This window comes from Gossypium hirsutum, chromosome D05 (assembly GCF_007990345.1).
Source record: "Gossypium hirsutum isolate 1008001.06 chromosome D05, Gossypium_hirsutum_v2.1, whole genome shotgun sequence".
Taxonomy (NCBI): Eukaryota; Viridiplantae; Streptophyta; class Magnoliopsida; order Malvales; family Malvaceae; genus Gossypium; species Gossypium hirsutum.
Genome location: NC_053441.1, coordinates 52,786,088 through 52,803,470, shown reverse-complemented (window position 1 = coordinate 52,803,470; position 17,383 = coordinate 52,786,088). Strand labels below are relative to the sequence as shown.

The window sequence follows — 17,383 nt, the reverse complement described above, 5'->3', positions numbered from 1 at the left end:
CATTGGTTGATGTGTTGACAGGATTCCTCATGTGTGAATTTAGCCCATTATAAAAAATCTCATTTTTTTTCCTGTTGAATGTCGTGCATGGGACAATGTCGAAGCAAAGATTTATAACATTCCCATATGGTGTGAAATATTCTCATCGTCTAGTTGATGATAAGCTGTAATATCATTTTAGAGACGACCATTCATTATTGACAGGTTAAATCGCAAAACAAACTGTGTTGCTAGTGCATTCCAAGAAGTAATTGATCCCGAAGGTAGCCCAAGGAACCATATACGAGCTCTTCCCTGCAAGGAATAAGAAAATAATTGCATCTTCAAAGTGTCATCAGGAACGCCTTGTTGACTAAAGGAAGCACAAAACAATAAAAATTGTTTAAGATGTTCTCGTGCATCTTCATTTAGCAGCCCGACATATTGCCCATTAGAATTCAATATTTGAAACATTTCTGGCTTGAGTTCAAAATTTCCAGCTTGGATTGCTGGCCTAACAACTCCTGGTTGTAAGTCATCCAAGACAAGTACTACAAAATCTCGTATAGTTCTATTTTGTATTTAAGTGTCTTATTGCAATGGTGGGTCCTTAGCATTTTGGTTCTACATCGGGGATATGACTGCATTGTTTCTTGGCAAAGCCATATTCTTTTGTTCTCGAAGTCTCTTCTGAATGGTTCTTTCAATTTCTGGATCAAAATCAACAATAAACTCCGAATTACTTCAGGTCATACAACACCTAAAATAAAATGTGCAAATAACGACAAAAGAAAACCAGTTGGTAGCAACTAAATATTATGAAATAAAAACAAACAAAAATAAACATCAAACAAATGCCATCCCAAGCAATGTTGCCAAAACTTGATCGGCTGTTTAACATCACAGCAATAATGTGCAAGCGTACATTGTCGATGCAAGTATATTAGACAGATATGAGTCTGTCGAATACCGATCCCATGAAGATGGTTGTCTTTTTTCTATCAATGTTAGTGCAATAATTAGATAGGAATGAGATAAATTGTGAATGTAGTTTCGAAGCAATAACTTGAAAACAATAAGATAAAATATGATACTAATAAACTAGGATCCCCAATGTGAATATTCAACAGAATGTTAAGTGCTTACAAGGTATAAAAGGATAGGTGATTGTCAATGCATTAAATTGCAATGAATATCTTACCAAGCTTAACTTCTATATTTAATCAAAGACTTAAACATGCACATTAGCCACATCTTGTGATGATGGCAATGGAACACTACTACGAACAAGTGGATTAAATTCCTCTAATCTTCAAGCAACTTACATTGTCATGCTTGTTAGCTTGAAATGTCACTGCACCTTCCAATGTCAGTAACCGCAATAACACTTCCATCCTAAAAACATACAAACCCAAAGATTAAACCGTAGAAGCAAGATTGAATAAAATAAAAATTAACCCAGAAATCATGTGTACTTCCATACTAATATGAAATAGAAAGTAATCACCAGCGTTTAGAAAAGAAAAATAAAAGAAACAAGTGGAGAATACTATTCCTAGACAACTCGACTTGAATCTATCTATTCCTTCTTGTGTCGCACTCAAGGCTCCTCGTCAAGAGCTAAGCTGCATCCTTTTCACGTCGGTTCACCCGTCGGAGCTTAAGCCGCCATAGCCGAAAGCTTCAAGGGATAAGTTGAAGAAGATGATCCAAAAAGCTCTCTCCCCTATTTTTTTCTTTTTATGTGAATATTTATATTTTCCCCAAATAGCCCAAGTGTCATTTCATCAGAATCATGTTGCCTCTGTACGTACAAGTTAGTTGTACCAGACTGGACAACTCACGCATTTTTGTTCCTATCCAGACAGCTGTCAGGTGCGGTGATAATTCTGGGCACAATCTAAAATTACTCATGCAGTGACATCAGTACCAAAATATGACAAAATTAAAGGTAAATAAGCTAAGATCCACTAAGTCATAAAATGTAAATTACTGAATTGAAAATACTAAAATATGTGTTAAAGATAACTAAAAGGGAACAAATTACTAAAGCTATATCCCTGCTCACCGTTATTTTCTTAGAAAAAGGTCATAGATCTTATACCTTTTTTTATTACTGCTATATCCAAGGAATATCTAAGGGTACAATCTTTTCTCGAGTTTGCTTCTTTTCACATGCATAACATGAAAAAACAAATACAACTAAATACTTTTAAGTGAGTGACTAAAGGTTTGTACTTGAACCAAGCTTCAAATTGAGTCTTCTCCTTCACAACCTTTGTTGGCAATCTATTCAACAAATAGATTGAACTATTTACTGCTTTAGCCCAAAATTCATTTGACAACTTGTTTTCAAAAAACTAGCACCTCACTTTGTCCATCATAATATTGTTTTTCCTTTTACACACCCCATTTTGTTGTGGAGCGTAAATGTTAGTGAGCTGGTGATGGATCTCAACTTCTTCACAATAGCTTTCAAACTTGTCTGAAGTGTACTCGATTTCATTATCAAACCTGATCATCTTTAGTTTGCTAACTATTTGATTTTCAACCTGCACTTTAAACTTCCAGAAAACTTATGCTGCATTAGTTTTTTTTGTTTCAAAAAAATTATTTTTATTCTGAGAGCTTAACAGATTGATACTTAAACTATATCGTGATTTCCATATTAGTTTTTTTAAACTATATCGTGATTTCCATATTAGTTTTTTTTCTCATAAGTGATACCTCAACTATTTTTCTTTTCCCAAGTTGGTATCTCTGTTAGTCAAACCATTAAGTCTATTTTTTAAAAAAGGTTTAAACCCACAAATTAGTACCTAAACTATACTCTTTTCCCCAAATTGGTACCAAAATTTTGTTTTGGTTACAAGTGGTACCTAAACTATTATTTCTACCCACTTTATACCAAAATGTTATATTCGTTAAAAAAGTTCTAGCAAATAATATAAACACTTAATTTTTTAATTTTATTTCTTTCTTTCTTTTATCTTATTTCTCTTTCTTTACCTTTTTTTATTTATTTCCTTTTTTTTTCTTAATTCTTCCTTTATAATATCTTTTAGTGTCTTGAATGCTAGAAATTCACCCTCCTAAGGTCAAGACGTTGGCAATTAATTTCGTGTTCGAACTTCACCATCTGCTTGCTCAACCTAATGGGATCAAAAATGTTTTTTCATCGATTAAAACCTCTATTTTCAAAATTAGACAGAACTGGCCAGTCGACTAGTTCAATTGAGAATTAGTTAGGGTATTGGTTCGGAGATAGGATTGAACTGAGTTAAAAGACCTGGTTGAACCAATTTTTTTCTATTTTTAATTTTTAATTTATTTTTATAATTTTTTTAATAATTTATTTGACCTAATCAAACAACCATTTAAATCAAGATTTGGCAACCTGACTGGTTCAACCATTGGTCCAGTTCTAAAAACCTTGATTGACTAATAGTTGAACTAACAAACATACCAACTTGAGAGAAAAAGTAGTTTAGGTACCAATCGTAACCAAAACATATTTAGTTACGAAAATTGGGGAAAAAGGCATAGTTTGGGTACCAATTTGTAGGTTAAGCCTTTTTTTTAAAATAAACTTAACGGTTTGACTAACGGAGGTTCCAAGTTGGAAAAAAAAATAGTTTAAGTGTCATTCCAGCAAAAAAAAAGTACCAAGATGGAAAAAGGAGTATAGTTTAAGTACCAATTTATGAATTTAACCTTATTCTAAGGGTAAAATAGTCATCTTTATCTATTCCTTTCTATTTTATAATGATATTTTATCCAACCAAATAATAACATATCAATTACATGTCTATTCCATTCCACACAACCAATATGTTGTTATATTCATTTTTGTTATGAGCATTCCGTTCTCACATAATAGAAATAAGTCACAGTTTCATTCTATTCCATCTAACCAATCGTAATGCAAATAGATTCAAATGGAAGGCATATCCAAAACTAGAAAAGTCACGTGCAACCCTTAAGATTACCAGATCTCTCACCCCACTAGATTCAAAAGACAAATCCTAAAATACCCGAAAAGAAAAAAAATGTCTAACTAACACCAATCGAATTAACTATCATCAACCTATAAAAATTAACCAAGAGTCGGGAGACTTCCAGCCAGAATTCCTATAGCATAAAGCCATATTCAATGAAATCCTCCAATCATGCCTTTTAACACAGTCACATAACATGTCAAAGATCTGATTTCAAGAGTGAGGACAGATGCACTATGAGATCACTATATGAAGATCACCAACACTCAACTAAGGTGTCATTCCAACAATTACAAGCATCCCAAAAGAGACTAGACTCGCTCAAAACCATGCACAAACCCCATGTTAATGTCCTAAATAGAAACTTCTTGTGCCCAATTGCATTAACACCCACATTCCACACAAATAATAATAATAATAAAACAATTACAAATTGTATGAAAAAAATCGCCCCACCTAACCTTTTGGTTTCGATTTGGATCAGTTCCAAGATCACCTCACTCTCATGCCCATCACCTCACAAGCCTTATAATTTCTCTAATTCCCATGCTCCCTTAGCTTCCCTTAAGATTATCTTCTTACTATATATTTCGAATACTATAATCTGATAGAGACCCATTTACCACTTGACTAGATTTTAGACTTCCCTTCCTATTAATTTTTTTTCTCTAGATTGTCTTTCTCCTTTTTTTCCCCTTTGACATCAAAAATTGAGTTTTTATCCCTCAATGAATCTTAGTTTCCGATTGGCACCAATCACCTTCATCGTGTTATTAGAAGCAATTGACAGAGAAATCTAACCGAGCCAATTTTCTTTCCATGTTTGTTCTTTTTTTTTTGTTTGGAATGACAACATTGACCACCCGACTTTCAACTTATGTATATCATTTCTAAGCAATAAGAAATAAAAATATGGGTTGGATGTAGTGTATAAATCATTTTAATACCAATAGATATTCTATTTTATATAGTTTCAAAAAAGGAATGATATTCGATGCACTTTAGTGCATGAGTTTCATTCACAATTAGTTAATAACAATACAACACCTTATTATTGGGTAAACTAAAAAGTAGTGGACGATTTATATATAAATAATAAATTTATTTAAATATAAATATTTTTTTGATATCTTCTATATCCATTTTATTATTCATGTTTGGAGTTCGTGACTACTCCATTCATCCATGTCCTCTTCAAGGTTAGAACCTGCATTCTCTCCTTGAGAGTGCAATGTGCCTTATTGTTGCACTCAACACTTATTGATATAATTAAATATTAATTGTAATTATTATTTTTCTTGGGTTTTGAGTTTAGAATTTATAGTTTAGGATTTAAATTTTAAGTTTTATATCAATTTTTGAGTTTAAGGTTTATGGTTTACATCGTGTTTCGAGTTTTGGATTTCAAATATTTTATTTATGTTAAATAAGTTTATTTGTATATATCTATATATTCCCACATTTTTTTATTTACAAGTAATAAAATTCCATATTATTATTCATTAATAGTTAATCAAATATTCACCATGTAGAAAACCACATTATAAAAATCAAGAGATTATATATTTAAACTCAACATAACACAGACTCTAGAAATATTATTCTAACATACGCAAAATTCACTACTAGAAAAAATACAAGTATCATTACTAACGACCTATTTTATGTATTATCAATTGCTTTAAACTTAAACGATAAGAGAGAAGTATACGAGTCAATATGATACGAGTCACAAAGCCCAAATTCTTGAAGGCGAGGCCCAATAAGCAAATTCCCAGCCCAATCAAGAAATCCATCCATACTTAGTTGAAAATCAGGCCAAATTGTCAAAGTGGCCCAAGTTGTAAAGTTTTATTTTTATTTTTATTTTTTTATTTATTTATTTACTTAGTTTAAATTTTTATGTCAATATTCAGTCCAAGAGTCCCAGATAAAATGACCTTTGACCAAATTTCAATATTAAAATAATTAGAAGTTTTTTTATTTTAGTTTTCTAATTAGATTAGGACTAGTTATAAGGCCTATTTAAAGGCATGGCTGTCCACCTTGTTAAACACTAATCATTATTATTAAAATTTCAGATTTGTTGAGAGCAGAATTTTCTTTGAGTTTTCTCCAAGATTTCTCTCTTTAGTTTTCTTTAGAAGTTGTTTTAACAATCTTGTGATTGTGGGAGCCATCTTCAACCTTCTTCTTGCCATTGATATTCTTTGGAGGGGAGATTAGAGCCGTTTGAAGGGAGTTGTGAGATCTTTCGAGATTTCAAGGCTTCTTAGGACTTATCTTTTAATTTCTTACTGTCAATTCTTTCTTTATTTCTACTTGTGCTGAATCATTATCTAATCTATTTTCTGTTCTTATTGTGTTTTCAGCCTTTTTCTATCTTAAGGAATCAGCCCAAAAATCCCCAATTTCTAGGGTTTTTCCATACTCTTTTTGGGTGAAATTAGATTGTCGAAATTTGGGGAAAACTATCTTGGTGTTCAATTGGGCAAAATCACAATCTCCTTGAGGGTTTCAAGAACCCGAACACTTATTTCTATTCTCAATTTGATTCTTTGCTGATTTGGGGATCTTATTTCAGATCTGGAAATTCAAAGTTCTAATCTTTTAATTTTTCTGTTTCGTTTCGGATCTGATTGTTTAGGGTTTTCGTAGGAGTTTCCCATGACTTGGCAACTCGATCTTGGTCCGCGCGCAACCCCGTATCATTTGGTATCAGATTTTGGGCGTTTTGGGTGTTCTTGATTGATTTCTAAACTGATCTCTATTTTTTAAAGCATAAACAGCAGTTTTACCCAGAAAAATTGTTCAAAAAAAATTCATTTGAGTGGGTAAACGTTGTCCGATTGATCTGAAATTTTACATACATTTTTTTGGCACTGTGATTGAATATTAAAAAATTATTCCCGCAAAAAAATCAGTCAAAAATGTCAAAAAAATCAAAAAAGACGAAATTAAATAAAAATTTAAAAAAAGATTCAGCGGGTTGAATTTGGTGCCCAAAATTTCCAGATCAAAAATTCAATATATAAGGACACTCCAGATTTAATTTCATGATTTTTGGAGATCGGGAACACCTCGAACGAAGTTGTCAAGTTACTCCGCAGTTTTTCGGGTTTTCTGTTTTCAGGAATTTTTATTGATTCTTAGCTGTAGGTTTTCATTTTTTTACCTTTATTCTTCCTTTACATTATCCAACACCTTCTTGTTTCTTGTGTTAGTAGGATTTAAACGTGTGCACAACTTCTTCCTCGGTGCAACACGAATCAATTGGTGTCTCGTCAGTTTTTGGCATCCTAGTGCAAATTAGGATTCTTTGGTAGTTTGGTTCACACTCTCTAATTGGTTGATATAAACTCTGATAAAGAACTCACAAGATTGAATTCGACCTCATTGAGAATTTGATTTTTCTTTTTGAGTGATTAATGGTGAGGTTTGCTAACTTTTATTTTTGAGTGTTGAGTGTTGAGTGTTTATTTTTTACAGGTTTTGAAGATGTCTAAAGGTGATAATAATGATGCACTTATGAAAGTCCAACAACAGTTAGACGAACATACTGCTGCAATCACACAAATAAATGCTACACTTCAAGCATTGAATACTACTTTGAATGAGGTACGAGTGGATCAAAAACATCAATATCGAGATCCAATTAAGGAAGATAGGGATAACCAGCCCTATAGGTGCAGCCCTCAACGTGTCCCTAGAATGGATGATGATTTTCATGATCGTGGACAATCATCTTTGGCAAAACCAAACAGCGAGCAGCAACGAGAACATCTCTTTCATACTCGCTGCCATGTACAAGGTAAGCTTTGTAGAGTTATTATTGATGGTGAAAGTTGCTCGAATATAGCCAGCACGACGATGGTGGAAAAGCTTTGCTTAACCACTACCAAGCATCCACAACCTTATCAACTACAAGGGCTTAGCAACAAAGGCCAATTTAGGGTCACTCAACAAGTGCGCATCGCCTTTTCTATCGGTAAGTATCAAGACGAAGTTGTGTGCGACGTAATGCCTATTCAAGCCTGCCATTTGTTGCTAGGAGAACCGTGGCAACTGGATCGAAAAGTCACTCACGATGGTCGTACCAATAGGTATTCTTTCAAGCATCAAAGAAAGAAACTCACCTTAGTGCCGCTCACTCTGGAACAAGTCCATGAGGACCAAATCAAATTGAAAAATTCTGTTAAAACAAGTGAGGAAAAAGAAAAAGAGAATGAAAAAGAGCAAAAAGAGATTGAGAGTGAAAAAGAAATTGAAGAAAGAAGAGAAAATGAATTAGAAAAAGAAACAAAAGAAAAAGACGTGGAAAGGGTAGTGAGGAATGTTTCCACTAACCAAGATATGAATTTTTCTTGTGTTGCTACTTTTCAAGTTCCCGAAAGATCGAAAGATAACTTTCAAGTTCAATACCTCTCAAATGAAAGACGCTTTCATACGATCAACTTAAGCAAAGATGAAATCACACTACATGATCCCGAAGGTAAGCGAGGTAAGGAAATTTTAGAAACCGAGTCCAGTGCAGATTTGAAAATTATTGATAAAACTTTTGGTGACTTAGTTCTTAAAAGATCCCCTCATTTTGATCCGATTAATTGTTACTCTTCGATTGTGGTTGATAAAGTCATTACGAAAAGAAGCGTGATTTGTTATTCTCTTGATTTACCTTGTGTAAAATCCTTGAATTTGTCCAAATCTATTTTGGAGAATAAGGTAACGAAATTTTCCAAATTTGTTTTCAATTTATATTCGTGCCTTAAACAGTTTATGTGGTTGTACATGAAGTTTGAGTTCCATTTGACAAACGTTAACTCAACAACGAAGATTCGACTACACTATGCCCCCGATGAGCGAAGGTTTGTTTTAAATGAAAAAGGTAAAATCGACCCTTATTCTTCTGCTTATCGAGGTAAGATGCTTGAAACCTTTGAAACACTTTTGTACTCCTCGGATAGTGGTAAAGATCGTGTTGATGAACACTTAGATCGAAACATGCTTGACTGTCCTATTTTATTTATTGATGATCTATCTGTTTTGATGGTTGATAAAAAGATTCTTGTTTTTGATAATGCATGTGTGAGTGAATCTATAGACCGTCGATTAATGCATGGTATGATTATGCAACTCTGTGAACCATGTGAATCTTTTCAAATACCTACTTGTGACGATTATGTTTACCATTTGATTTATTACTCGCAATTTATTCATGGTTTGTGGGAACAATGTGAGACGACTGAATGCCTTAAAACATGTCCATCTTTGTTTCAAATATTTGACGAGGCAGTGGTGAGTAAATTAGATTGTTTGCATGGTAATCTGAATCTGTCCATTCACATGCGTTATACCTGTTCTATTATGCTTATGATTGGACTACAAGCTTATTTCCGTTGCTATTTACTATCTCATGGCTATTCTTCTCAGTGGACTCAATTGCCATTAGTCCCGTTCGATAGAGGAAAGTCGAGTTCATTTGATTTTTCAGATTCGAGGACGAATCTTTTTGAGGAAGGGGGGAATGATACGAGTCACAAAAGCCCAAATTCTTGAAGGCGAGGCCCAATAAGCAAATTCCCAGCCCAATCAAGAAATCCATCCATACTTAGTTGAAAATCAGGCCAAATTGTCAAAGTGGCCCAAGTTGTAAAGTTTTATTTTTATTTTTATTTATTTATTTATTTATTTACTTAGTTTAAATTTTTATGTCAATATTCAGTCCAAGAGTCCCAGATAAAATGACCTTTGACCAAATTTCCATATTAAAATAATTAGGAGTTTTTTTTTATTTTAGTTTTCTAATTAGATTAGGACTAGTTATAAGGCCTATTTAAAGGCATGGCTGTCCACCTTGTTAAACACTTATCATTATTATTAAAATTTCAGATTTGTTGAGAGCAGAATTTTCTTTGAGTTTTCTCCAAGATTTCTCTCTTGAGTTTTCTTTAGAAGTTGTTTTAACAATCTTGTGATTGTGGGAGCCATCTTCAACCTTCTTCTTGCCATTGATATTCTTTGGAGGGGAGATTAGAGCCGTTTGAAGGGAGTTGTGAGATCTTTCGAGATTTCAAGGCTTCTTAGGACTTATCTTTTAATTTCTTACTGTCAATTCTTTCTTTATTTCTACTTGTGCTGAATCATTATCTAATCTATTTTCTGTTCTTATTGTGTTTTCAGCCTTTTTTCTATCTTAAGGAATCAGCCCAAAAATCCCCAATTTCTAGGGTTTTTCCATACTCTTTTTGGGTGAAATTAGATTGTCGAAATTTGGGGAAAACTATCTTGGTGTTCAATTGGGCAGAATCACAATCTCCTTTGAGGGTTTCAAGAACCCTAACACTTATTTCTATTCTCAATTTGATTCTTTGCTGATTTGGGGATTTTATTTCAGATCTGGAAATTCAAAGTTCTAATCTTTTAATTTTTCTATTTTGTTTCGGATCTGATTGTTTAGGGTTTTCGTAGGAGTTTCCCGTGACTTGGCAACTCGATCTTGGTCCGCGCGCAACCCTCTATCACAATATAATGTGTACATGAAGTTAATTATATGAATGATTGATTCATATTAAATATACAAGATTCAGACATACTCATAAAGTTTGTGAAAATTTTGTATAATAAATATATTCATAAAATTTTTATACCAAAAAATTAAAATTTTAGCTAAATCGGTAAAGTTAAAATTTAAAAATCTTGAAGGTTTATGTTCAAATCTTATCACCTATTGATTTATATTATAATATAAAAATAATTAAAAAAAGGAGTTTATAATTTACTCATCACACCACTCAACTGGACATATATTATATAATATAAATTTGTAAAAGAGTTGTATTCAGATAAAGGCCTTTCAATAATGATAATTTCAAGATTTGAAATTAGAATAAATTCTTAGGGAAGAACTTCACTCACTTCTTCAAACTATTTGTTGGTTGGTAGACTACTTTTTTTGTAACTCATCATAATGGTTAAACATTTAGTTTAATGTGAAAATCATTTAACATCCTGACATGTTTTGAGAAAATGAATATATGCTTGATTTTGGTTGGTTTTGTTAGAGCTTCATAAGGGTATTATTTTCTTCATTACTTTGACCTATTTGTAATACTACTCACTGTATCTTCCGATGTATGACAATGCCATTTATTTCTAGTTCAAGGTAAAATTTTGCTTTCTGCATTAATGGGTGTCGATGGTCACTGTTTCTATTGTTTTCTTCGAGAATTTCATTTACTTTTTTTTATTTAATTCTAGTGAAAAAGTTGCTATTGAATATTTGAACCTCTGTGATTGGGACGTTGAAGCATCTATTGACTATTTCTACGACACTCCGGTTCTTGTTGATGACGCACTTTTGGAAGAGCTTTATAATAGATATAAAGGCAAGCTTCTTTTCCAATTTATTGCATTTTCTACTTATCGTAGGTTGTACGCATTTTCTTTAGGGCCTTTACGGTTATGCACGTCAATAGTGTAAATGGAACATTGATAGACAACACTATTAAGGGTGAGTTTGGATGGGCGGTGCGTTTACCTGTGGTTAGTGTAAAAATAGCGGTGGCGATGAGATTAGATACTGTAGCGATACTGTAGTGTGAGACAAAAAGTAAGCTAAACACACCGCACCGCACCAAATCACCCATCCAAATCCACTCTAAATCACTTGAAATAGTGATATGAATATATATTTTTATTGTGATAAAATATAGAATTTCATTATCTGTTGCTTACTTTCCGTTTATCTATACTTGGCTAAATTTAGTAGCTTGTGGGATCCTTTCTAATAAATTACTTGTGTTAATGTGTTACACAGATCCCAACATAGATATGATATCGGTTGATGGTATTACTCTACTATGCAATGACCTTGAGGTAATTTTTTAAAAATATCAAATAAAGCATTGATGCCTAACATTTTGTTAACCCCTTTCTCTTTTGTGTTTCTTTTCTATTTTTCCATAGACGCATAACATTATTTCTATTTCAAAATTTGAATCTTTTGACAGGTGGATCCCCAAGATATAATTATGGTATGTCTGCACCCTGAAGTACAATCTCTTATGGTAAAAAGGCATTGGTATGAAGAAGGTTTTTTGTTTTTTGTTTGCATGTATGTTCTCCTCATTATCTTACATACCTATAATTGCTAAAGGTTTTAATGTATTAACAAGGAAATGGACAAGCTCATAGTCCATGATTGCAAGGACAATTTTAAGCCATTGATTTTTTTATATATTTTGTTTTATTTCTTAATTAAATTTAGGATTTAATATTAAAAGTTGAGTGCTTTAAAGAATAGGATCTATGGTTTTAGGATATAATATTTCAGCATTTAGGGTTTTTATTTTTAAAAAAATATTAAAGTAATTTTCTAAATATCTTAAATCTAAAAAATTATAAAATTTCCATCACCATCATCTAATCACTTACATTTGTCCATGATTGCATGGACTATTAGCAAAGTGGTACCCTATGAACAAAGGGTTCCATAATCCAATTGACAATTGATTCCTTTTATCACCCTCTCATTACACTACATATGTTAATGATCATGTTATGTGTTTTTTGTTGTTCTAAATAATGAAATGTTGCGTTTGGTTGAAATACCTTTTAGTACATCACTTCGTAATTTTTAACCATTCTCATAGCTTGTTTTAAGCAAAAAGGAGGAAAACTCTTTATTTATTTTGAAAATGTCTTCTTTTTTTTTGTAAAAGTTTTATACATCATTCTAATTTAAAGTCTAAATTTATACTAATTATTTCTTATATTATAATTGTATTTTAGTAAATATATCATACTTAAAATTTTCTTTTTGTCAATATACTAGATTACCAAATGAGACATAAGTTTTAAAACTTACATCCTACATAGTTGTACTAATGACAAATGGTGATCAAGATTTTGTCTGTATAAAAGCTAATGTGGTATAAGAATAGAAATATATGAATTTTGGTCCATTAATGTTGGCTAATGAGGTTTTGTAATTATTTTAGTAGTGTTTGATAAAAATTATGAATGTTTTGGGCATTTGATGTCAAAATATTATGCTAAAAAATTAAGGAAATTTGGACAATACTACAAATAGTTAGAATCTTGTAGGAGGTCTCATGAAATGGAAAAGAAGGATAGTTACAAGTTTTTCTCATTTGATTTCAACATTTTATGGATAATTATGTTAATATTTTAATAAATTGTAGTTAGTTATTTCATGGCACATGAATGCTTCTACAATGTGTGAATATTCCAAGATGGAGTTTCTACAAGGGTTACAAGAATTAAGGTGGAAGTTTACATTCTTTACTATATCTTCTAAGTTTTAAGTGATATTAGATTCTATGTTTTATCTTCTATGATGAGAAATATTGATAGAAAGATTTACTCTTTCATGGCAGTGTAGATACTGTGGAGAAGTTCCGTGATAAGATATCATACATTCGCTCTGAGCTGAATGATGAAAGTATGTTTGGCATTCCATGGATATTCAGGAAATTTATTTTAACTTGTCATGCATGAAATGTAGAAGAAATGAATGAAAAATTTAGCTTGCAATGCTTCCATCTTTTTTCAATTTGTCTTTTATTATTTTTAACCCAATTTGGCAATTAGTCTTTCAAAAAAAAATAGCTCTTTTTTTTAATCAAAATTTTTTAACGATGTTGGCATGTTAACCCTTATGACATGTGTACTTCATGTTAATACAAGTTCTAGAACTACCCATAGCCCCTCCCCAACCAATAAATAGGAGAACAATACACTTTAGCGCACTCGAACCCACGTCCTCCTACATTGGTAATAATGCTCATACCAATCAAGCTAAGACTCAATTAGCCATCAACAAATAATTTAAAATTATAATTATATTTTAAAACAATAAAAAATCAAAAATTATAAAAAGTTCATAAAAACTAAAAAAATGGCATGAGGTATACATGGATTTTCATACAAGTAGTCATGTTTAAAATTTTAATATTTTAGTCAGTATTTTTGTTAAAAATAGAAATTCAACTCTTTTTAGGAAGTTGAAAGCCAAATTGACAAAAGATGTAAACTTTGAGAGCTAAATTTATATTTTGCTAAAAATATAGTCAAACAATTTTCTTCTTTTTTCAAATCATTTAGGTTTATTAATATTTTGTGACTTAGTATGTTTTTTTCAAGATTCAAATTTTTTTCTTTGGGTGATTGTAGATAAGTTTCATGACATATACAACTTTGCATTTAGCTGGGCAAAAGAAAAGGTATTATTTTTTCCTGACAACTATCCCTAATAGTAAGTTTCCTCTAGGAAAAAAGACACTTTAGAGCTGATTGAGTAAATAGTTTTTAAGTAAACTTCATTTGGATCCATGTTACATTTTTTTGGAATGGTTTTTTTCTTTATCCATGTTAGCAATAAACCATTTCACATGCTTTTTTATTTAACTTAGTCAAACATATGTTTTGGTAACTGAACTTGGCCTTAAGGTTCAAATTGATACCTAAACCTTTTTTTTTGTTCAAATTAGTACTTGAACTTGGCTTTATAATTCAAATTGGTTCAAATAAGTTATTTAATGCTAGTATAAATTTAGACAAAAAGATAAGTTCAGGAAGCCAATTTCAAGTACTTAATTTGACAAAGAAAAACAGTCTTATGCACTAGTTTGAACCTTGAAGCCAAAATCAAAAACAAAAATGTATATTTACCCATATCTATTTTGTTAGATCTATTGCTTGATATTTAAGTTGTAAAAGAACAATAAAAAAATTTGTAAAAAATACTTTTAACCTTTAGATTAATTCTCTATTATATATATTTAGTAATAAATATATTTTAAGATGTGATTATAATTCTTTTAGAATTTCAATTAGAATGCTAATGTGGTTAAAGTATACATTTCATTGATAATAACTTTATGTAGTTACTAATCTTTTATTATTTATCTTAGGGCCAAAAATCTATGGCATTGAATACTGCAATTGGTATGTGGCGTTTGTTATTTGCTGAGAAGAAGTGTCATTTGCTTGACCATTGGTGCCAATTTTTACAGGTACTTTTGAAACATAGTGTTCTTTCCATATTATTTTTTGTTAGAAATCTTATTAGAATATTCTATGAGAAATATTTGTTATTGATTCTAGAGAGCTACATCCTAATTCTTAAAGACACTATGAAAGAAAACATCTACCCAAAGTACTACCCTTTATATCATCTTGTAGGACATGACTAACAACCAAGGGAGGACGGTCAAATTTGCATAAACCTGGCCATCCATTTACTAGAAAGATTTACTATTTAAGTATTCCACCAAATTGCCTTGAGAAACACATGCACCAGTTATTGACGTTCGTAGAGCTCTTTAATGCTCCTTACAATGGAAATAGAATTCAATTGTACAAAATAATCAAACAATAGTTGAATCATTTCAGAATCATCAAACTAAAAGAAATGAATTGTTTATATCATGCATCCTATGCTAAAGTGAGGCCATCATACACAATGGAAAGCACAATTTGAATCATTGTCCACATGCATATGTTCCTGGTAAACCTAGAATCCACTAACCCTTACTGTCATTAGTCAACCCTGCCAGAGTTTGATTTGTTCTCAACTCCATACCTTCATTCGTATTAACTTTTTTCCAACCATCCTCAGGAGGTTTTCATGCCACCTATACAACTTGCATTTTCGTTGGCTTATTCTTAGAGTCACTGCCACAATGTTCCTAAACCAACCAAAGGGCAATTATATCATCCAGACAAAAGAGTCACCAAAGATAATCAAATTTCTTATTTCCATTGCCAATAAATAATCCTAAATAAATTCTATTCGTATTATTCACTGTAAAATTAAAATTATCTTGAATATTATCAATTAACAAATAGATAAAGATAGAAAAGAAGTGATATAGATGAAAGTGGTAAAACTTTCTTCCATATGAAGCAACAACTTGACAGTCTTGCAATTTATGCAAGCTATTTTCCTTGTTGTTACCATAAATAGGACATGAGGGATCACTATTCATCCCTATACTAAACCATTCAACATTCGTTAATAATTTGTCTCTAAACACAAACTTCATATTGCATCATCCTTTGCTTTCATTTATATTTCCACATCATCTTCCAAGCTTTATCCATTGAATCCTAATTGTCTTTAATGCATCTGCTACATAGAAATATTCAATTTTCAACTCTCTCTAAAAACATATATTCTGGCTTATTAGATAGTTCAGTGAGTGACTATTCACAATATGCAGCACAATAACTTAGCTAAGATAGCTTGCAAAATCATTCCACTTCCAATTACCATTCCCATCCACCATATCTTTGACATAAACAATGTCCTCCATTATATCATTACACAAATAATAATTTCTTAATGGATCAAACTCAGAATCCATCTATAGATAAAAAAATTTTCATCCTTCTATCACCAATTGCCAACATAAACTTTCTCTAAGTTCTTTTCACACTTTTTCCAAAGAACGTTATACAAATGAACAATTAGACTCGTTAATGTGTTTAGGATATCCCTTCCAAAACGTATTTATTATGAAGCATCTACACTCCATAAGCCTTTCATTTGTAAGAATATTGAATCCCGACATTAATAAGAAAGATCAATTCTACTATCATAATATCTTTCACAAGCCTTCCACTATCAATAGGTTGACATGTTTCCTATTTAACAAGAGAAGGCTTTCGCTTTCTCCCAGTAGCTCTAAAGAAAAATTCCTAACCAACTTTTCAATCTTATTATAAACTCTTACAAGAATCAATGAAGAATGCTTAAGATAGTTTGGAATCTCCGTAAGAACCAACTTCTTTAAAGTAATTTTGCATCTCACCCATTGAGTTGCTTTTTAACTTTACCAATAACCAACTAGAAAGTGTCTTTAGTAATCTATCTGCGAAAGAGAGGAATACCTAAGTGCTTGCCAAATACGTAACCATTTGGAAACCAAATTTGCTCTTAGAAGTCATATTCATATTCGCATTAGTATTAGGAGAAAAAATAATTGAGTTTTCGATGAATTGATTTCGTTGTCTAAATAATGACAAAACTATGGCCACCACTTTGGCTTGTTCCAAATCTATCTTGCAAAAATGGACGAGATTGTATTCATAAGAGTGATGAAAGATAGGGGACAATATTTTCTCCCTTATTGCATTGTGAATGTTGTGACCTACTATTTTCATTTCAGGAACAAATAGATAAGATGAGAGAGGGTCGTTTTGCCTAATACCATAGAATTTGCATTGATACGTATAAGATGCATTGAAGAATAACTTGGATTATCCATTGAGGAATTCTAGCTTCGTAAAGAGTATCATCAAGAAAGTCATATCAAACCCAATCATAAGCCTTCTCTAAATCAACCTTAATGACCATCCACCTTATTTTTAACAAATATTCA

At 31.7% G+C, this 17,383-nt stretch overlaps 1 protein-coding gene across 2 annotated transcripts in view; it reads left to right on the top strand.

The window, feature by feature from the left end:
- Window positions 1–17,383, top strand: part of LOC121216744 (DCN1-like protein 1) — a 57,334-nt gene that overhangs the window by 17,504 nt on the left and 22,447 nt on the right. For both annotated transcript variants that reach the window (XR_005912922.1, XM_041092142.1), the window contains exons 3-9: window positions 11,235–11,362; window positions 11,794–11,852; window positions 11,987–12,010; window positions 13,181–13,263; window positions 13,376–13,440; window positions 14,172–14,221; window positions 14,912–15,013. Coding sequence is in view for 1 of the 2 variants with exons in the window: in XM_041092142.1 (XP_040948076.1) it covers window positions 11,235–11,362; window positions 11,794–11,852; window positions 11,987–12,010; window positions 13,181–13,263; window positions 13,376–13,440; window positions 14,172–14,221; window positions 14,912–15,013 (511 nt within the window). In the remaining variant the exon portion in view is untranslated. The remainder of the gene's footprint in view (window positions 1–11,234; window positions 11,363–11,793; window positions 11,853–11,986; window positions 12,011–13,180; window positions 13,264–13,375; window positions 13,441–14,171; window positions 14,222–14,911; window positions 15,014–17,383) is intronic.